Source organism: Anomaloglossus baeobatrachus, chromosome 5 (genome assembly GCF_048569485.1).
Source record: "Anomaloglossus baeobatrachus isolate aAnoBae1 chromosome 5, aAnoBae1.hap1, whole genome shotgun sequence".
NCBI lineage: Eukaryota > Metazoa > Chordata > Amphibia > Anura > Aromobatidae > Anomaloglossus > Anomaloglossus baeobatrachus.
The window spans coordinates 169349937-169372344 of record NC_134357.1 but is presented as its reverse complement, the minus strand read 5'-3'; the positions used below and the strand labels follow the sequence as shown (position 1 = coordinate 169372344).

General features: G+C 44.8%; 1 protein-coding gene across 1 annotated transcript in view; it reads left to right on the top strand.

Moving 5' to 3' along the window:
• Window positions 1-7268: 7268 nt before the first annotated feature.
• The window catches only part of RGR (retinal G protein coupled receptor), a 41994-nt gene continuing 26854 nt past the window's right edge, over window positions 7269-22408 (top strand). Inside the window, exons 1-6 of the mRNA XM_075347296.1 lie at window positions 7269-7586; window positions 11351-11507; window positions 18031-18152; window positions 18297-18450; window positions 19208-19325; window positions 20447-20560. Coding sequence (XP_075203411.1) covers window positions 7508-7586; window positions 11351-11507; window positions 18031-18152; window positions 18297-18450; window positions 19208-19325; window positions 20447-20560 — 744 coding nt within the window. The 5' untranslated portion in view covers window positions 7269-7507. The remainder of the gene's footprint in view (window positions 7587-11350; window positions 11508-18030; window positions 18153-18296; window positions 18451-19207; window positions 19326-20446; window positions 20561-22408) is intronic.

Here is a 22408-nt window from a genome sequence, read left to right as displayed (position 1 = left end):
TCCAACACCGGTTTTATTTTCCTTTTGTTTTTCTGTAAAGATAAAAACGGTAACATATATACAAGTTATGACATCATCCCACATCGGGAGGCACATTTCTTAAACGTTACGGTTTTAAACGGTTAACGGTTACGGTCTCCGCTCTCTCCCACCCAAGCAACCTGGCCCTGATGCTGCCCCTAAAACCCAGGCAGCACCCCTTGACCCCAGTCCTGAACCAGTTACCCGAGCGGGATCTGTCCTTCCCCTCCAGAGGGTAGCCACCGGTTCCTGTGGTGGCTGGGCCCCAGCCTGCTCTGCTGTGGGCCCTCCCTCCAACCTGCCTCTCCGGAGGCGGTAATTGCGGAAACGGTAACACAACTTATTTACAAGCCACTAGCGTCTGTGGTTGCCCTGCAAGTTCATGGGCTTGTCCATAGAAGTTCCTATGCAAACAATTTTTCAAGCGGTCCCCACGGGGACAACGGTGCCGGCAACGGCCGGTTTCAATCACAGGAGAATCAGATGACTTTTCGGTTCCATTTCACTTATCATCATTTTCAACTTTTAAACAAACACACTGGTGGTCCCAACGGGGACTGTGCAACGGTGCTCCGCTGCCTTACTCAGATTCTTCTGCTGAGGCGGACCCATCCTCCGCCACCAGCATACCAAACATGCACTGACATGCCTGCTGTGACAGGGATACCCGGTACCCATTTACACCGGTACGCGGGGTATGGAAAACGACGGGGTCTCCTACATAGCGGGAACGCTCACTTGCCTCTTCAAACTCAGCAGCGGACCCGGGGCTGGGGCCGGAGTCATCATCTCTTGTTCCTGCGCCAGGCGGGTTACCGCCAGCTGCCACAGCATCCTGGCCTCCAGCATCCAGCACATCAGATCCCTCTGCAGCAGCACGGGGCAGCAGGTCAGGCGAGTTTACACTGAGGCGCCCCAGAAGTAACGGCAAGGATGATGCATAGGTCGAGACTAGGCCGGGCCCCTCAGCCGCAGCGGCCGGTCCTGGTAGGACATAGGGACGTGGGTCACCAGTCGGTTCTGCTACATCTGTTCCCCCTCCGTACATCGGGGCAGTTGCAATCAGCATCTCCACCTCGTTGGTCCACTGCTCCATCATCCTGAAGATCTGATCCTGCTGACATTGGTGGAATTGAATCACCCGGGCTTTCATCCATGCCACGGTCCCGGGCTCGGGGTCTGGCACAATCACTGCCGGGGCTTCTGGCACATTTTCATTACAGGGCCGCGGTTCCAGTGGTTCCCCCGTGAACGATTCGGGAACGTCCTGAGTGTCTGCAGCCGGTTGGTCCGCCGGGGCGGATTGGCAGGGTATCGCTACCAGTTGGGCAGATAGCGGGCCTAGTGGTGGGGCGGCAGCAGCTAACGCGGGTAGCGGGGCGAGAGGCAGGGTGAGCGGAGGCAGGCCGGGCCCTCAGCTTCAATGGCCGATCCCTCGGGAATACAGGGGTGTGGGTCTCTTACCCGCTCCTCCAAATCCTCTTCCACCTCGCATCTCCGCATAGCTGCCACCACGTCCGCCATGTTGGTCGTCCACTCCTCCAGGTGGAGTTGCATGTGGGCCTGCAGACGGTTACTCAGCGGGACGGTCCGGTCCCTCAACCACGTCGCCGTGCCGGGCGCGGGGGCTTCCTCGTTGGGAGTTGGGTTGTACATCTTGGCAATCGTGCCTTCCAGGAACCCAGTATTGCTGCAGAGTCCTGGCGTCCCTGCTTTTATAGCCGCGCTCACATGCAGCTAGCCGCCATTCCGTCTCCCTTAGCCTCTTTCCGGCCCCTCCTCTATCGGGGCGGGGTTTTGGCCTTCGCGCCTCTACTACTCGAGAAGATGCTCGAGCGGGAACTTTTCGCGCCAAAGATGGCGACTTCTGAAATTTTCCGGCCGGATACCTCCGGCAGTCACAAGGCGCACCTCTACCCAACGGCAGAGCAGTAAGATCCTGTTCGTGACGCCAAGTTGTCGCGGGTGGAGGAGGGGACGCCGCGCTCTCCCACTGCTTGGGTCCGGCTGCCGCGGCGGCTGCTGCGGCCTGCTGCTGCTGCTGCTCGGTGGCTTGAGCGATGGGCCGGATCCCGGGGACTCGAGCGGCGCTCCTCACCCGTGAGTGAAAGGGGATTGGGTTTTGGGATAGTTTATTGTCCGTGACGCCACCCACGGTTGTGGTGATTAAGTGGACACCACCGCTGCTCTGTCTGGGGAACCCGGGAGTGATGGTATGGAGCAGCCAGTTGTTGATTTGCCCCTCCGTGGGTAGGGGTTTTGGTGGTCCCGGGGCCCAGTGATGGGGTTGGCATGGTGGACAGGCGGGTATGGGGCCTGTGGAGGCGCAGGGGCAGCGCTGTGCCGCACGGCACGGAGGTACTCACTCAGCCAGTAAACACGACACAGTTCTCGGTAAACAAACGGCTGGTTGGACGGGTCCCTCGGACGGGTACGGTGCTGCTGTTCCCTGCAGTTAGCGGTGACGGTCTCTTCCCTGCACCTATGTAAAGTCTTTTGGTAGCGATGGGTTCCCACCGGTTACCCGCTCCCCGACCTGGACATGAGCCGGAGGAGCCCTTCTCTTGCCCGCAGGCGCTGGCCCTGGGAAACTGGTGCCTTGGCGGTGGCGGTGTCTTCCCTTAACGGTCGGACTGTTGCCTTCAATCGGGACTTGGTTGTTAGGAGACAGAGGTCCCCTTCACTGATGGATTTGGCAAATTATGGCGACTCCTAGCCTTGCCGGGATCCGAAAGGCCCCTGCCCTGGTGCTGACTGTTCTTCGTATACTGCTCCGGTCCCGCCGGGTCACCACCCGTCCGCGGTCCTTCCAGCAACCTCCAAGCAGTCCCCCTGCAGATTATCACCGCCGTGTGCTGACCTTGCTGTCTCAGTCCGGGGCACACACCCGGACCAACTTCAGGCTTTACTACTGTCACTTTTTCACTGTCTCTACTCTCACTGTTTACTCCTTCCACTTCTTCCTCCAAACTCTATCTGCCTGGTTCTTCCCTCCTCTAGCTGAATAGGATAACTGAAGTGAGCACTAATATATATATATTATGAGTGCAAGCCAAAAATACATACTATATATAAGAATAAGGCTGCACATCAAACTTAGATAATGGTATAATGCCTCAAGCATATGGAAAAAAATTGGAATATACAATGAAAAATGCTACTTGCTAATTTGAACATGTGAATAATGAATTGCATACCTGCCATGAATATTAGGAAAAAGGAGATATTTAGCAATCGCATTGATCAATGTAACTGAGCCCCAAGGCCTCGTCAAGGCATATCTCTATATTGGGGTCCCTAGCTCTGTGACCCTAACTGTGTGTCATCTCATTGCAATTAAAAACTGCTATGGGTGGAGAGGGGTAACTAAGGACTTTCTTATATAGGAGATGGAAAAAACATGGCCGAAAGAGGCGGAGCTGTGTTCACATTCAGAAAAAAACTACATATAACTGAATAGGATAACTGAAGTGAGCACTAATATATATATATTATGAGTGCAAGCCAAAAATACATACTATATATAAGAATAAGGCTGCACATCAAACTTAGATAATGGTATAATGCCTCAAGCATATGGAAAAAAATTGGAATATACAATGAAAAATGCTACTTGCTAATTTGAACATGTGAATAATGAATTGCATACCTGCCATGAATATTAGGAAAAAGGAGATATTTAGCAATCGCATTGATCAATGTAACTGAGCCCCAAGGCCTCGTCAAGGCATATCTCTATATTGGGGTCCCTAGCTCTGTGACCCTAACTGTGTGTCATCTCATTGCAATTAAAAACTGCTATGGGTGGAGAGGGGTAACTAAGGACTTTCTTATATAGGAGATGGAAAAAACATGGCCGAAAGGGGCGGAGCTGTGTTCACATTCAGAAAAAAACTACATATAACTGAATAGGATAACTGAAGTGAGCACTAATATATATATATTATGAGTGCAAGCCAAAAATACATACTATATATAAGAATAAGGCTGCACATCAAACTTAGATAATGGTATAATGCCTCAAGCATATGGAAAAAAATTGGAATATACAATGAAAAATGCTACTTGCTAATTTGAACATGTGAATAATGAATTGCATACCTGCCATGAATATTAGGAAAAAGGAGATATTTAGCAATCGCATTGATCAATGTAACTGAGCCCCAAGGCCTCGTCAAGGCATATCTCTATATTGGGGTCCCTAGCTCTGTGACCCTAACTGTGTGTCATCTCATTGCAATTAAAAACTGCTATGGGTGGGGAGGGGTAACTAAGGACTTTCTTATATAGGAGATGGAAAAAACATGGCCGAAAGGGGCGGAGCTGTGTTCACATTCAGAAAAAAACTACATATAACTGAATAGGATAACTGAAGTGAGCACTAATATATATATATTATGAGTGCAAGCCAAAAATACATACTATATATAAGAATAAGGCTGCACATCAAACTTAGATAATGGTATAATGCCTCAAGCATATGGAAAAAAATTGGAATATACAATGAAAAATGCTACTTGCTAATTTGAACATGTGAATAATGAATTGCATACCTGCCATGAATATTAGGAAAAAGGAGATATTTAGCAATCGCATTGATCAATGTAACTGAGCCCCAAGGCCTCGTCAAGGCATATCTCTATATTGGGGTCCCTAGCTCTGTGACCCTAACTGTGTGTCATCTCATTGCAATTAAAAACTGCTATGGGTGGAGAGGGGTAACTAAGGACTTTCTTATATAGGAGATGGAAAAAACATGGCCGAAAGGGGCGGAGCTGTGTTCACATTCAGAAAAAAACTACATATAACTGAATAGGATAACTGAAGTGAGCACTAATATATATATATTATGAGTGCAAGCCAAAAATACATACTATATATAAGAATAAGGCTGCACATCAAACTTAGATAATGGTATAATGCCTCAAGCATATGGAAAAAAATTGGAATATACAATGAAAAATGCTACTTGCTAATTTGAACATGTGAATAATGAATTGCATACCTGCCATGAATATTAGGAAAAAGGAGATATTTAGCAATCGCATTGATCAATGTAACTGAGCCCCAAGGCCTCGTCAAGGCATATCTCTATATTGGGGTCCCTAGCTCTGTGACCCTAACTGTGTGTCATCTCATTGCAATTAAAAACTGCTATGGGTGGAGAGGGGTAACTAAGGACTTTCTTATATAGGAGATGGAAAAAACATGGCCGAAAGGGGCGGAGCTGTGTTCACATTCAGAAAAAAACTACATATAACTTCAGGCTTTACTACTGTCACTTTTTCACTGTCTCTACTCTCACTGTTTACTCCTTCCACTTCTTCCTCCAAACTCTATCTGCCTGGTTCTTCCCTCCTCTAGGGCTGTGAACTCCTCGGTGGGCGGAGCCACCCGCCTGGCCCACCCCCTGGTGTGGACATCAGCCCCTGGAGGAAGGCAACAAGGATTTTGGGTTAGCCTTGGTGTTCCTGCAGGGAATGTGGGGTGCATGTGATGTTGTGACCTGTGACCCCTGGCTTGCCCAGGGCGTCACACTCACACATCACGTTTCCCCCACATTTTTTCTTTTTTTGCAACACAAAATGCAGCATTTCATTGTCCCATCAAAGTGAATGAGATTCTTAAAATCTCATGCATAAGCTACTTTATTTTCTTTGCAGAGATTTAAGGCAGTTTCAAATCTAGAGCATGTCAATGTCTAATGAATGGGAAAAAAACCAAAAACAAACACGGTATAGATGCAGAAATGTCTGCAATAAATACTTAGCATGTGCACATAAATGTTCTGAAGTAAGCCAAGTCTGTAAAAATGGTTGACAGATGGAAAATACCAACCTAAACATAAAGGTTGTCCAGCTAGAAGAATTGTTTTTAGATGAACATATCGTAAGTTATGCAACCTACTGATATAGTTCTCATCTGAAAGGTGCCCAGATCTCCATATGTCCGTTGTCCAAGCAGGATCTCTTCTGACTTGTGCTGGACAGAGGACAGCATTTCCCATGTAGGGCCATGACTGGAGCTTTGTGTGAAGGTGTTGCCTTCACTGTCTATATACCAACTAGAGCTTAATGGTGGAGTACTTTTCAGAAGAAAGCTACATTAGTATATTTCTTGACTTAGCACAGTTAAGAATATTTTTTCAAGCTTGAAAATGATTGAAAACATATTTTTAACAGCGAAAAACTTAGAATAAGGTACATGGTTTATAGAAGGTGTATCCAACCTGTGGCACACCGATCCATAATGTGTGGCTCACAGCTGTCCACCAGCTTGGTGTATTAGCACCACATCTCCAAACAGGTGTGAAGAGCAGATGGTGACCTTTTTGAGTAGACCCTCACAGAAGAGCAAATCTGGATGCATTTATCTTGTAGACTGTGAGCCCTCACGGGCAGGGTTCTCTCTTCTCCTGTACTGGAGCTGGAGATGCAATGATACTAATAAATAATTGTGCTTGGTGTGGGAATACCCATGGGGGGTAAGGTGGGAACCTCTCTGTGTGATTTCTATGAAGAAGCTTTGGTTCCCACAATACTAGTATTGGAGGGCTCTGTGGGAGAGGGGGCAAGCAGGAACTTGATGTCACTTCTTGGGGGGCTGTGGATGTTGCTCATGACCCTTAATCACAGCTGAATGTGGCTCTCAAGATAAAAAAGGATGGGGACCACTAGTTTATAGAAAGTCTATTGCACAAAACTTAAATTGATGCTGACAAGACTGATCCATAATTACAGTGAAAGCTCATATTAAAACCACTTCCTTGAGTATATTACATCTTTATCTTTGCCCAGATTTCTTGCAAAACACTTTAAGATCAACATGTAGAATGCATACTGACCATTTTTTCCACAAGACCTCCCGCAGAAGACTACTTATCAATGCAGTTTTGTGGTGCCATGTCAAAGGCGTTTCACTGTAATTTTAGTATAATTTTTCTGAATAAAGGTGATGTTAATTTTGCATATTTTTGTCTACAGATGAGATACACTATGGTTCATCGAGTTACTGAGCTCAGGCAGTAAAAATGTTGAGTGTTTGTTTCTTAACAACATTCCCTCCATTATTATCTTTGCCAATTAGACACCACAGAGGATCCCGTCTTTCTGTCCTCTTGCTTCATCTTCAGATAATTCTGCTGTAGTTCACAAGCCAGTTTTCATAATCATGCATTCACCAACCCCTTGTTCTCAGTGCGATGAATGCAGCCTATTTACCATGGTATGCAAATAGGATTTAGGAAAAGTAGAATCGGGGGGCTCTGCAAAGTGAGCAATCCAGCTTTCATTCCCATCATTAGGAAATTCTTCTGGGGATTGGGTTGTTTCAGACATAACTACTAAGAAAGAAAAAAAAGATTTTACATAATGACTTGCATGATGCTTCATGACAAACAGACCCTTTAAAAGGAAGCCTTCCTAGTGTGCGCCTGTGCGAAGGGAAAGCAGCAGACAGTTCAGGGTGTTAGCACAATTTTGCAAACATGGTCACATCTTACCCCCTGCCTGAAGGCTTCTCTGAGATTGAAGTATTTGGCATTGGAACCGCTCTCCTGGCTGAAGGTAAGGGTCTCATTTTGTAGTTGACTTTATTTTCATTGCTGTCAGAAAAAAAAAAATTAGAAAAATAAGAATCATTTTTCTCTGATCATCTCTCACTGAGTAGACGTTCTGCTGCAGAGCAAATCATCAAAAGTAAAAACATTAATCCCTAGGACTCCTTAGATATTCTATCACATTGCTCGGAGGAAAAAGCAATTGTGCAATACATATTTCAAATAATGGTAAAGATGTCTCCGGCAATATAGTCATTACCTTCCAAACCTCACGCAGAGCAAAAACCCATTATGTACGAGGGAAATAATTACATAAGGACAAACGCATTCTCCAAATAAAGCAGCAGACAAGTGGATCTACCTGGAGAATTGGCAGAAACTGCAGGAGATCCCCCAAGAAACAGGAACATATCAACAAGTAAATGATAAAGAAATTATTCTAAGTGATTAAGAGATCTTCCTTTTTTCTTACAAATTTTTTGACACCGGTGTAATCACTTATGCTGCTACAGTCATTTTTTTCTGGCTTCTTTTTGATACTACAGAGATATCTATGAGATCTGATACATGAGATGGAGGTTGTACCCTAATTACAGACATTATATTACCCTAGCTACAATAGAATTTTTAGAGTATGTTCACACAATGCTTTTTTACACCGTTTTTTTCCATGTTAGCAGGAAAAACGCCACTCATATTAAGCATAGCTTTAATGCATCAATTATGTGTTTTTGATACTTTAATTATGCGTTTAATTGAATAGGTGAAGGAACAAAAAAAAATGCTGAGAGAATTGACAGGCTGCGTTTTTTTTTTTTTTTTTAAATGCACAACAGCTATTAAAAAGTGCAAGGAAAGACCATATAAATAAGATTTTAGAACTATTTATTTTACTCTTTCTATAAAGTGCTGTTTTTTAAATGTGAAGTAGTGCACTAAAAAATGCCGCAAAATGCTCTTTGTGAACAAGCCCTTAAAGGGGTTTTCTGATGAACAAAGTTAGTTTTAGAATTCATTTTAATTAAAAGATCTTGGATTAATAATAATTTATACAATTGGATGTGTTTGAAAACAAATGTTCCTGTGCTGAGATAATCCTATATATGTGTCCCTGCTATATACTGTGTAATGGCTGTATTGCAAATGGTTGCTTTTGCTTGGGCCTGTCCCGCCCACAGCCATGATTCAGTCATGGGTACGGGATTGAAAAGCACCAGGTAAGTGCTGCTATAAACAGTTCTACTTTTTCGCATGTGAGGCTGTATGGCACACTTCTATAACAACCAATTCTTCCCCAAAATATATTCAATCTTTATTAAAGTAGATAAAGTAGTTTATGATACCACACCATTTAGTGTATAATGAAAAACACACACCATCAATTTGTCTCCAAAGATAGACCAATGTACAGGTCACCCCTGGTCTTGAATATCAAGAACAGGGTTTACATGCATAATATTATAACAAATTGATACAATTTAGACAATAGATACACTGAGGTACACAAAACGGACATTGATGAATCACGCCAAGTCAAACTTAACTTTCAGGTTTTCTGAATGTTCCTTTCAGGCACATTGGTGCTAAGACGTAAATCACATACAGGAGTTACTAATCCAAGAAAGTGTCCAGAATTGGGTCACAAGGCGTTTGATATACAGTCCCTCTAAGAAGGTGCACCACCGACCATTTATAATGGATTATAGTAGTCTCCACCTCGACGCGTTTCCCCACACATTACATGTGGTTAATCAGGAGGTTGTTAGCATAAAGATATAGGGCATGCAGATCCATGGTGCCGTTACTCAGATCAGATAGTATCGCAGTACAATCCTGTGTTGATAATGGTGTACCACCGTCCGTGGAGGCCTAGATTCATCAATGTCCGTTTTGTGTACCTCAGTGTATCTATTGTCTAAATTGTATCAATTTGTTATAATATTATGCATGTAAACCCTGTTCTTGATATTCAAGACCAGGGGTGACCTGTACATTGGTCTATCTTTGGAGACAAATTGATGGTGTGTGTTTTTCATTATACACTAAATGGTGTGGTATCATAAACTACTTTATCTACTTTAATAAAGAATGAAAATATTTTGGGAAATAATTGGTTGTTATATACATATATTATTCCCTAGGCCTAGAGCCATTTTTGAGATTCGTATGGCACACTTCAAATACAAAATATTTTAGAGTAGGACTGCCCCAAAGAGATTTGTCATGACGTGGCGGGGTAGTTCAAGAAATTGCAATTTTTTGCCAAAAAACCCAAATTCGTAATAGTACAGTTTGGAGTTCTTAGTGCAGTGCACATCTTATAATACATGCCATTTTGAGTTTAGCAGGCTTTCTTGTTTTTTTTTGTTGTGTAATGGCTGTGTCTGACCATATAGGGAACAAGTCTGATCATACCACATCTCCTGGGCAGGGGAGAACGTAAAATAGTATACAGACATTACAGCACAGGGTCATAGCTGATTTTTTATGTGAGGTAACACATTTCCCTGACTGTTTTTAAAACATGTTTTACCTCAAGAAAGCATATTTTAATACACCATGCTGTAATGTCTGTATACTCTTTCACTTCCTGGAGCCGGTCCCTCACGCATGCAGGACTTTGCTATTTATCCGTTATGGGTTTTCCTTTCCATTGCCTAACAGCGGTCTAAATAAGACTTTCACCTGGACCCTGCTCCAACCGTGCATTCTCAAATTATTTGATATATATTCATTCCTTAAAACAGTAGGTTTCCTTCTCATAGTTATTCATTAGATGTGATACAGATTACCTACCTGGGTACCTTCACAGTGGTACACTATTGATTTGAATATCCCATACGTGTCATTTGTGGACAGATTTAGCCCACTTTTTCTCTATGGCCATTGGCTTTAACCTGACATACAGGATACAGTGGTACACAGCATTTTTTTCCTTATGAGAGGTTCACGTTTAGTGACATTCACCCAGTGTGGGCATTCATTTGATATCATTGACCCATATATTTAAGGTTTATTTGAATCCCTGACATATTCAGGATAATAACGTTCCTGGAACTCACTGTGTTGCATCTCTGACCTTATACTCACCTTGTCCTGTTTCACAAAGATAGTCCAATTGATGAAGACCAAATTGGTCGAAACGTTTTTGTTTGGACTTTTTTGTTTGGACTTTCTATAATATATTCTACATAATAAAGAACAACTTGGATTCAAACTCTCTGTCTCTTGACATTTTTTTGGGGTAGTGTGCCGGAGTTCTCTCTTTTTTTCTTAATATATTTTTTTCTCCAGAGCACCTATAAGGTGATCAGGGTCCTAATCCTTTTACATGTCACTGTACAGTCAGACACGGCCATTACACAGTACATAGCAAAGATACATTTATAAGATTATCTCAGCACAGGAAAAAAAAAATAAACTCATTCAAGTGTGGAACTTATTATTATTTCAAGATTTATTGATTAAAATAAAATTTTGTTTGTGGGAAAACTCTTTAACATTGATCTTGTCATTGAAGTAAGTTATTGCCCTTTTATCATACTTAGAATTGTGATTAATGAGCAGAATCCAATCAGGGAAATATTAGAAGTAATAATAATTGAAAGAGCTTGGATTAATGCTGATCAATTCTTATTCAGACAGGGTAGAAAGGCAGCAAACTCTTTTATAATGAATAACAATGTGTTGCTGCATTAAAGTGACATTTTTGTGGATTGATCATTATTTCAGTGCAACCTTTGGTGATGACGGCTGATGTTTTTCTTGCAGCTCTGCTGGGGTTTATTCTAAATGGTCTGACAATCCTTTCTTTCTACAAAATCAGAGAGCTCAGGACACCTAGCAACCTGCTTATAATAAGCCTGGCAGTGGCAGACACTGGACTATGTATGAATGCCTTTGTAGCTGCCTTTTCCAGCTTCTTAAGGTAAACTATTCATCTATAATGTAATTTATGCAAAGATTTTAGGTATGGATTTGGTGTATAAGTATTTAGATGGTGAAAAAACTGCAGAATGACATGAAAAGTCTAACAAAATATTATCCATATCCATGTTGTATTGTGGTACACTCCCAATTGAATAGAACTTGCTGATAAAAGACTACTTTCTGAATTAGCGAACATTTTTTTTGGACAGCATAGTAAAGAAATCTGAGCGAGAGCAAAATATATACAGAGGATATGTACTGAGGATATGTACTGAGGATATGTACTGAAGATATGAAATGCCATATTATCTTGCTGATATATTTCATCATTGGTAAAGCAGAGGACAAACGTACGATTTACCTGCTCGACTTTTGGAATGATATCTGGTGCAATATTCATTTAACTTATGGAGATTGTGCTGCAGCATTTGTTCACTAGAAATTCAATATGGGAACAAAGGCTACATTTTTCTCACTTGGTCTGAAAAACACAGACATGTGGATAGCACTGTAGGTTACAATGGGCACTTGCTATATCTGAGAAGAACCGGATAGAACATGTACGTGCAACACGGAAGCCAGAATGAGGCCTTAGTGTCATTTGTGTAGTAAATGTGGCGCCCCTGACCCGGTCAGGCACCACTGAGTACTGCACCCATGCTGAGACAGTACTTCCAGGTAATCCTAAGGACCAGAATGAGGTGTGTACGCACAGACACATAGCAACCAAGTCTCCCACACCTTTAGAGGGGACCCTTGGGTAGTCTCCAGAGGGGGCTAGCTTTCAAATCTCATCAAGGGGTGGAGCGGAGAGGCTGAGAGCTAAAATGCAGAGGTTGTCAGGAAAAGAGTGGAGCGAGCCAGTCTGGTAGTGGTGAGCGGCGGTCGCTAGGAGCTATGCGTCCTCACACTAGTCAGACCCTGCGCGGTGTAGTGACAGTTGGCGGGGGAGAACTGTCACCGAGTAGTCAGAGAGAAGTGTCCGGGGTGACTAGGCACGTACGGGGACAGGTCCCTAGAGCAGACACCAGTTTAACTATCTGCTAAACCTGCCGGTGAGGGGAACTACAAGTACCTCACCAACCACACAGAGTCCGAGCCTCAGCAGCCACGCAGGAGACAGAGCTTGAAGCCATCTCACTTGGTCTACGCTGCCAGCAAACGGGCCAAACACAGGGGAGAAAAGGCAGTTGCGACTCCCTGGATAGACCCCCATGGTACTTCAAGTCAGGGGGTTATCCGAACACAGAAGTGCTAGGAAGGCGAGCTAACTAGTTACCCTCAGATTAGCCCGAAGATAGCCCCTGGTCCTACCTGGTTCATCACAGCAACGCCCGGGTTAGCTCACAGAACATCAGAAGTGAGTAAAAACCAGTTAAAAGACTTTTGGACTCAGCCTGTGTTATTCCTGGACCCGCTTCTCTGCTCACCCGGGCCCCTGGGGCCTGCCTCACTCACGGGAGGCTACATCATCTGGCTGCAGACCCCATCAGCCCCAGACGCTCGTAAAAACCTACAGCGGCAGTCACTCACATCCCTGACCGCAAGCCGTGAGTGGCGTCACGACATATACAAAACTAACTGTACCTGTTGCCATATTGAAGAAACCCTGTGGTGTCCCTAAAGAGGCTCAGCATCCCTGGGGCGACACATAAACATGCACAAACAACTCCTGTAGGATGGCACGTGGTATTCATGTGGTTGTGAATTATGGGTGATACCTTCATAAAATGGCAAGAAATAGAATATGTCATGTAAAGTTAGAGCATACATAGATACAGGATATGTCAACGCGAATTGTGTAATGCTGAAGAATATCTTGGGTCTATATAAACAATCAAAATATTATTGAAATGTATTATCAATACACATATTATGGATCATGTACAGAAGCTGACTGGCACATTTTAGCCTGGGGCAATCATAAGTTAGTGGCCCTCGAATTGCTGTGGCCCACCTTTGGCCTCTTTATCTCTTGCCACTGCCTTAAAGCAGAGGTAATAGGCTTTATGAAAAGGCTGGTACATATACAGTATATGGGAACAGAACCGAGCTTACTGCATACATACATTGTGTCCACCCATATCCTGTCCACCGCCATTAACTTGAGAGCGGCGGCAGCTATAGGCATAGAAGTGGTGTCTAGGTATAGTAAAGTAGCCACGCAATACGGAATGAAACCACCTATAGTGCCACCTGGTGGAAAACAATGGAGTTAGCATTTTTATCTTGAAATCGGAACGAGATAGAGAAAAAAAAGTGAATTACAACGTTTGTAGGGCATCATCAATGTAGGGCATCAACAACTGTGTCAGTTGATCGTGTGCAAGGACAGCGCATTTTCCCACCCAGGAGAGTAGCGTCTTTGCCAGAGAAAGTATGCTGAGTCCAGAACATGAGGAAGCCTGATCGTGGGCACATACCCTTATAGATTTAGTGTTGTGCCCTAAAGATACAAATGTTTTACACATACACCACAATACATTTTACATACACACACCCTAAAAACATACATAAAGCTCCAGAAACATGGACATGTAAACATACAATACAGAGATGTGTAACATATTCAGACATGTACACCCACATGGCATACAGACATGCATCCATAGTGTACAGACGTGCACCCACAAGGCATACAGGCATGCATCCACACAGTTCATACATTCACACGGCTTACATATGTGCATCCATATGGCTTACATATGTGTATCCACACAGCTTACAGATTTGCATCCACATGGCGTACAGACGTGCTACCACATGGCTTATAGATATGCATTTGTGGCGCCTGGACTAGCTAGGTCCTCACAGGTACTACAACACACACCCCCACCCCGAGACAGGCACATCAGCCAGACACAAAATCCTTGTTGCCTCCCTCCAAGGGCTGTTGTCCACACCAGGTGGGGTGGAGCCAGGCGGTTGGCCCCACCCACTGAGGAGTTCACAGTCCTGGAGGCGGGAAAGGAAAGCAGGGCAGTTCAGTTAGGGAAGTGGAAGAGTGAGGAGTAAACTGACCGTGTCCGGGTGTGCGGCCCGGGCACTAAGAGCAAGGTTGGCAGACGGTGGTGGCTGTCTGCAGGAGAGGCAGCTCAACGCGGAACCGTAGGACCGGGGAGGGGCGGTGGCCCGCTGGTACCGAACCGGGGAATGAAGTGAAGCCAGCACACACAGGCAGGGCCTGCGGACCCTGACCAGGCTTGGAGTTGCTGTTGAAGGTCAAATCCGTTAGTGACCGGAACCCCAGGGGTTTCCTAGCAGTCAAGTCCCGATAGAAGGCAACCGTCCAACCAGCAGAAGGAAATACAGCTACCGCCACAGCTAGAGTTCCAAGGGCCAGAGCCTGCGGGCAAAAGGGCTCCTCCGGCACATATATACGCTGGGGAGTGGGCTAACAGTGGGAAGCCATCGGAGACGAACATACACAAAGGTGCAGGGAAAGGCAGCCACCACCAATCGTCCAGGAGAAGCCACAGCAGCCGGCTGCGGGACCCGTCCATCCAGCCGTTTGGTTTACCAGAGACTTTGCGTATATTTGTGGCTGAGTGAGTACAACCGTGCCATCCGGCACCGCGCTGCACTGTCCCCGCGACCCTGCACCTCGCCAACCCTGCCTCCCCGTCACCTCACCGGGCCCCGGGACCACCAACCCCTACCCACGGAGGGGGAAAACAACATCCCAGCTGCTCCCTACCATCGCTCCCGGGATCCCCGTCACCAGCAGCGGTGGTGCCCAACCTCACCACAACCCATGGGTGGCGTCACGGACTAAATCCCCAAACCAAACTACCCCTTTCACTCACGGGCGAGGAGCGCCGCTCGAGTCCCCGTATCCGGCCCACCGCTCGAGCCACCGAGCAGCCGCAGCAGCAGCGCCGGACCCGAGCATTAGCAAGCACGGCACCCCGCCTCCCGCGACACATCCACATAGCTTTCAGATGTGCATCCACACGGCATAAAGACGTGCACCCCCATGGTGTATAGGCATACATCTACACGAAATATAGATGTGCACCCACACAGCTTACAGATGTGCATCCACACGGCTTACAGATGTACATCCACACGGCGTACAGACGTGCATTAACAAGGCATACAGATGTGCACCCACACGACATACAGACGTGCACCCACACGACATACAGACATGCATCCACACGGCTTACAAGCGTGCATCCACACGGCATACAGACGTGCTCCCCCATGGTGTACAGGCATGTATCCACACGACATATAGATGTGCACCCACACAGCATAGAGATGTGCACACACACATAGTACATGCGTGCACACATAGTGCACAGTCATGCACACACGGCGTACAGATATGTACACATACAGATGTGCAGACACCTATACAGATATATTCACATAGAAGCATATACATATTTGAAGACATTCACAAATATATAAACATACACATACATAAATAGACAAACACACTCATATACAAAGAGACATACACACATACGAGGGTGAGTTTATTTTGAATGATTGTGGACATTTCTCTTGCTTGCTGTGCGGCCCGCATACTTGTTTGATGCTCCTCTTCGGCGGGAAGGAGTCAGCGCATGCTACATGACGTCATTATAACACACATGGCTGCGCACAGTGAACTGTGCATGCCCATGTCTACTGTATGATGGGTCGGATCACAGCCGAATCACAGTACGCGAGACACAGCCACACACGTCCATGTGTTGTAATGACATTATGCAGCAGGCAGTCGGCCGTGTACAGCTGCTAGGAAAGTGACCCGACTCTGATTATGTATTCTATATTAGTCAAACTTTCAAATTACAAAATAGCAAAGTAGCAATGGTAAAAAAAAAGTCTTGATGTGTACATAATGATTATTGGTATCAAGTTAATAGATAAATTAGCATGTGGGAAAGGTTGACTTTGTTGAACAAGTGTGGATTTTGAAATCCAGGTGACATCCATGTGACAAGTACCAGAAAAAAATGCATGGCATTGAAGTTAATGTTTTTTATGTGTTAAAGATAAGCAACGATAGATAATATGCAGATTAATAGATAGATCAATAATATGCATAGAAAAAGATAGATAGATAGATAGAATTGACAACCAGCAAACGTTAAGGGGGCTTTGCACACAACAATATTGCTAACGAGATGTCGTTTGGGTCACAGAATTCGTGACGCACATCTGGCCTCTTTAGCGACGTCGTTGCGTGTGACACATACGAGCGACTGCTAATGATCAAAAATACTCACCTAATCGATCGTTGACATGTCGTTCAAATCCCAAATATCGTTGATGGTGCAGGACGCAGGTTGTTCGTCATTCCTGAGGCAGCACACATCGCTATGTGTGACACCCCAGGAACGACGAACAACACCATACCTGCGTCCTCCGGCAACAAAGTGAGTGTGAATTTCCTGCGGCTGCTCTCCGCCCTTCCGCTTCAATTGGATGCCTACTGTGTGACGTCGCTGTGATGCCGCACGAACCGCCCCCTTAGAAAAGAGGCAGTTCGCCGGCCACAGCGACGTCGTTAGGCAGGTAAGTATGTGTGACGGGTACTAGTGATATTGTGCGCCATGGGCAGCGATTTGCCCGTGATGCACAAACGACGGGGGCGGGTGCTTTCATGAGCGACATCGCTAGTGATGTCGCTGTGTGTAAAGCAGCCTTAAAGAAGATAGCTGTGAGCTGACGTTATCAGGTTGGGAAAGATCGTGGTTCCTGGTGCCAACCTACACTACACAGCTGACATCAACCCCAAAAACCTTTACCCCAACTACCACTACACCAAGGCTAAGGCCCAGAATTAACATATTTAATGTGATAATCCACTTCTGGGGTGGCTGTGGGCTGGTATTTTTAGTCTGGGAAGGATCCAATAACCATGGTCTTTCCCAGCCTGATATCAGCCCGCAGCTGTCTGTTTTACGTTTGCTGGTTATCAAAGGGGAAGCCCACATCATTTTTTTTCTTTTGGTTAATTATTTATTTATTTGGTTAATAGCGGTTAAATCTATTAGCTATCTATCATCTATCTCATCTATCTCTCTCCATCTATCATTTTTGCACATCTTTAACACATAAAAACATGAATTTCCTGAATGCATTTAATTCTGTTATGTGTCACATGGACGGCACATAGATGTCACACGCATGTCATCCGTGTGTCGTACATATGTTTCACGGACCCATAGACTTCTGTTAACCCTTCTCATTACAGTTGATGGTAAAGAATGGACAAGATCCAAATGAAAGTACAGAGGTGTGACGATCAACAGAGAATTTAAAGAGCATACATGTGAACTCATCTCCAGTACATGAGAAAACTGACACAACACATACTAAAAACACGGACGTGTGAAGGGGGCCGAATAATGTTATTAATACTTTCTCCTTAATTATTATTATTAATAATAATAATTATTATTATTATTATAGCGCCATTTATTCCATGGCGCTTTACATGTTATTATGTTGCCATAGGAGAAAGAAAGAAATGCCTGGATTACTACTTTCATTTAACTTTGCAGGTATTGGCCCTATGGGTCAGAAGGTTGCCAAGTTCATGGATTCCAGGGTTTTGTTGCTGCTCTATCAAGTATCAGTTCCTGTGCTGCCATAGCATGGGATCGTTATCACCAGTACTGTACTCGTAAGTGTGAAAGCCAATAGTCAGATAATTACAGCTCATGCATTCAGATCACAGACATTTATAACCAATCTATTTAGGTACACTATGATGATACTGTATTTCTGCGCCTATCATTAGGTTATAACTCCTTATAAAACTTTTCAGGTAGCAAGTTACATTGGAGTACATCGATAACTGTGGTGTTGTTTGCCTGGGGGTTTGCGGCTTTCTGGTCTGTGATGCCACTGTTTGGATGGGGTGAATATGACTATGAACCTTTGAGAACATGCTGCACACTGGACTACTCAAAACCCGACAGGTAAAACTATTTTTTACAATTAAACACATCTGCATCGCTATTGATCTCATACAATGGACCCTGGTTTTCACTTATATTGGAAACTCCTTACAACATGACAGGTTCCTGTGTTTGGGGTTTAGGGGGTAGTAACAGAGACCCCAAACAGCAACAGAAGAATAAACAATAAGAAGTTCTCTCCTTTCTGTATAGCATGTCAGATAACAGACAGTGCCAGCTTTGTAATGCATGGAAGAAGACGTTTTTACAAAGAAGAGATACTGCTGGCATGTCTCTCTGATTAACAGACGTTTGTTCTAAGTGGAGGACTTTCCTGTATTACACTACACGCTAATGTGACCTCAATTTGGATGGTTTCCAACGCTAATGAGTCGCATCTTCATATACCTAGACAGGTCTCAAATGAAATAGGGAATAGATAGGAAACCTGTTTCAGATCATAATAATACCTTTCTGGAAACGATGGGTTGACAAGGGTGCACAGCCTGGGAGGGGGCCACCACATTACCTAACAAAAACTACTAAAAATAAAGAGCTGTAGTGCTGTTTGGCTTATAAGACCCATAGTGAGATTACGATTTGCAGCCACATTACATTTGTAGGATATTGGCCTAAGGAGTATAAATATTAGGTCAGAATGAATTAAAAGGTATAGATCACACAGTCATAAAAGAGGAATGTAAGTAAAAATTGATGCAAATAAGCCTAAAAAAATCAGCAGTACTGATTGTTTCTGAAACATCTCTTTCTTCACCAGAAACTTTATATCCTTCCTCGTCCCCCTGGCACTCTTTGAGTATCTAATTCCTCTCTTTATCATGACGACTGCCTACCAGTCCATATACCAGAAACTACGGAAAAGTGGCCAAGTCAAGGTAATGTGGTCTCTCATGCTCTGAGGCCCTGCATTCTTGGTGCAGCTTGTAATAAGCTTGTTGGAAAATCAAAAGATAATCCCTGATCTGTATTAAGTGGATACAAAGAGCTGTTTCAGTATTTAAGTTTTTAGCAATTGAATTTAGGCTGATGTAATAACTAGAACATTTATGTAACTTGTTCTTTTGGATTACGCTTTGAATGCGGCTTCAGGCTGCTCACAATGAACTTTCATTGCGGTCTGCCCAAAACTCAGCTAACTGGCGTGCTGCTCGAGGAAAACAACAATGTGGATACTAGGATGGTCAGAAAAGCAACACATTCACTGCAAATGATGATGAATATATAAAAAGCCATACTTGTGTTGAAAGCTCTTCTCAGTAGAGTGAAAAGGTTCAAAGAAAAGAAGCACCAGAATTGTTAATACTGTGAAGAATAAAAGTATTCACTAAAGTACACAGAAAAGTCCTCTTTAACAATAGTTAATTAACCATGTTTTATATATATGGCAGTATATAAATGATACAATAAATTATTAAAAATAACAAAAGAAACATATGCTTCCAATAAATAAGTCAGTTTTAGGCCATTTTGTCTTTTGGAAGTGAAGAAGACTACCATGTATAGATGAACCTGATCAGCAGAGGTAGAATTTAACTCATAAAACTTAAGTTTTACTTCTAAAGTTAAAACGGGGTACCCTAATGACATACAAACATATAACACGGACAATAGACGTAGTACAAAGCTTGTTGAATATAATTAATACACATATCCACTTGTTACCTGAAAATACAATTTAACAGGACAAAAAGGCTGACTAAAAATAGAGAAATTGACACATTTGGTGTGTTCAAACGAATAACTGCATGGGAGCAACCACAAGGGGGGGCACATACCAAGGCTGCCACACATTACCCCAGTTCACCAATTACAGTCAAACAGTAATTACTTCTCCCCGACGTGTTTCCCCACGGGCTGATTCATCAGGGGATCCCGAGAAATAGACATATAGATGCCATGTCCATTCTGCCATTTGGGCTTACAACTTTGTGAGAAAGTAGAGTAAACCATTGTTCAGAAAGGACACTGATTTAATAATTGTATGTTATTTCCCTAGATGAACACCAGCATACCTGTAAAATCACTGATGATCTGCTGGGGGCCTTATTCACTGCTATGTTTTTATGCGATCATTCAAGATGCAACCGTCCTTTCTCCAAAACTACGCATGGTGAGTGGAGAACTGTACATCTGAGGTTTCTCACATCTGCATCTCATAGTCTGTATATGGACTGTCATTTCCAGACAGACAGCCTCATTGACATATACGACACCGTGAATTAAGAAATTGAGTTCTGTAATTGGGCCGTGAAATGCGGAATTGCAAGCCCAGTCTTACTTTGTGTCTATAAAAGTAGCCCTTTATAGGAAAGTCAGATGGAGTAATACATGTATGTCATACCGTTTGTTTTCAATGTCCTGCCACATGGAACAATGAGGGCACTGAAACCATCCAAAAGTTTTTCCTAAAAGTTCTGGGAACTGAACTATGTTATAAATAAGTATACAATTATCTCTAACCCCTTGAAGAACATTCATAGTCTTTTTTATTATTATTATTATTATTATTTATTATTATAGCGCCATCAATTCCATGGCGCTTTACATGTGAAAGGGGTATACATAATAGCGACAAGTACAATAATCATAAACAATACAAGACACAGAGAGGTACAGGAGGATAGAGGTCCCTGCCCGCGAAGACTCACAGTCTACAAGGTACGGTTGTTTTATCCTGTACTCTACAAAGAAAAGTTGTGATCTAGACAACTGATACCGCCACGTCCTCTGTTACTACATTACTGAATAATTCTACTGTTGATACAAATACAAGACAAGTATAAAGTACATTATTCTACAGGTGATATAAAATACCTTTCCAGAAACTAGGTAATGTCTTTACTATCAATAGGGACCTCAACACTATCCCCTTATGGCAGTTATGTTTTAAAGAGAGGACGGAGCATTGCCCCCCCCCGGGGATTTGCGGAGGCCGGCATGACCCCTGATTGGTGGGGAGGTCAGGGTGTCATAGGAGGGGGAGGGGGAGGGAGCCGTTTTGAAATGATTGGATAGCCAAAGGGGAGGAGCGGTACTTTTCCTGCTCCTTTGAATGAAGGAAGAGTCGCATCCATCTTACCTGAAGCTATGGAGACCGTTGAGCAAATTCTGGAGCGGCTGAGAGCTGTGGCAGGTGACCGTCCTCCAGGCTGGCTGCAGGCGACAGTGCAGGGAATCATCGGAGGGAGTCTGGAGGCGGAGGGGACTTTCCCCCCCCCACGTGGGCGGCGCCTCCGTAGGTCCAAACCGCCGGAGCGGTTATCTCCTGAGCTGACTCCCCGGGCCCAGCGACGCCCCAGAAGCCCCTCCGGGGACCCTCCAGGCCGGGCGCCACGTGCAAAAAAGTCTAGCAGGCCCCGGTCTGGGAGGAATTCTAATGTGCGGCTGGGCCCAGCGGCGGTGAGCAGGCCTCCGCTGGAGTTGGGGGCGGGGCCTGCCACTACTGTTGTCGGAGCTGCGGCGGGGCGCTCTGGTGATGTGCCTGCCGAGCGCCCTGAGTCCTGTCAGCAGCGACGGATGGAAGAGTGGGCGGGCCCCAGCGGAGGGGGCGGAGCAAGACGGCTGGGTTCGGTAGTGCACCGGGCCTGGCGTGCAGGGCCCTCATCAACAGAGGCCCAGAACGGAGGGGGGGCCCCGTGGAGCGGCATGGGGGAGCTGCGACTGCAGGAGTGGGATGAACGCAGGCAGCTCCCTGTTGCAGCCGGCTGGCGAGGCGGACGTCAGCTGCAGGATCAGCGACCGGAGGGATCTTCCGGCCCTGCGGCGGCAGGGGCCAACGGCGGGGCAGCGGATGAGAGGAGCCGGGAGTCTACAGAGCAGCTGAAGGGACGTCTGGAGTCTGGTGGTCCGGCTGGCGGGGCCTCTACCCTCGTGCAGCCCGGTGAGTATGCCTCTATGTCTTGCTTGTCTGCTCAGTATTGTCAGGACCAGAATGCAAGGGGGGATGTAGGTCACCCAG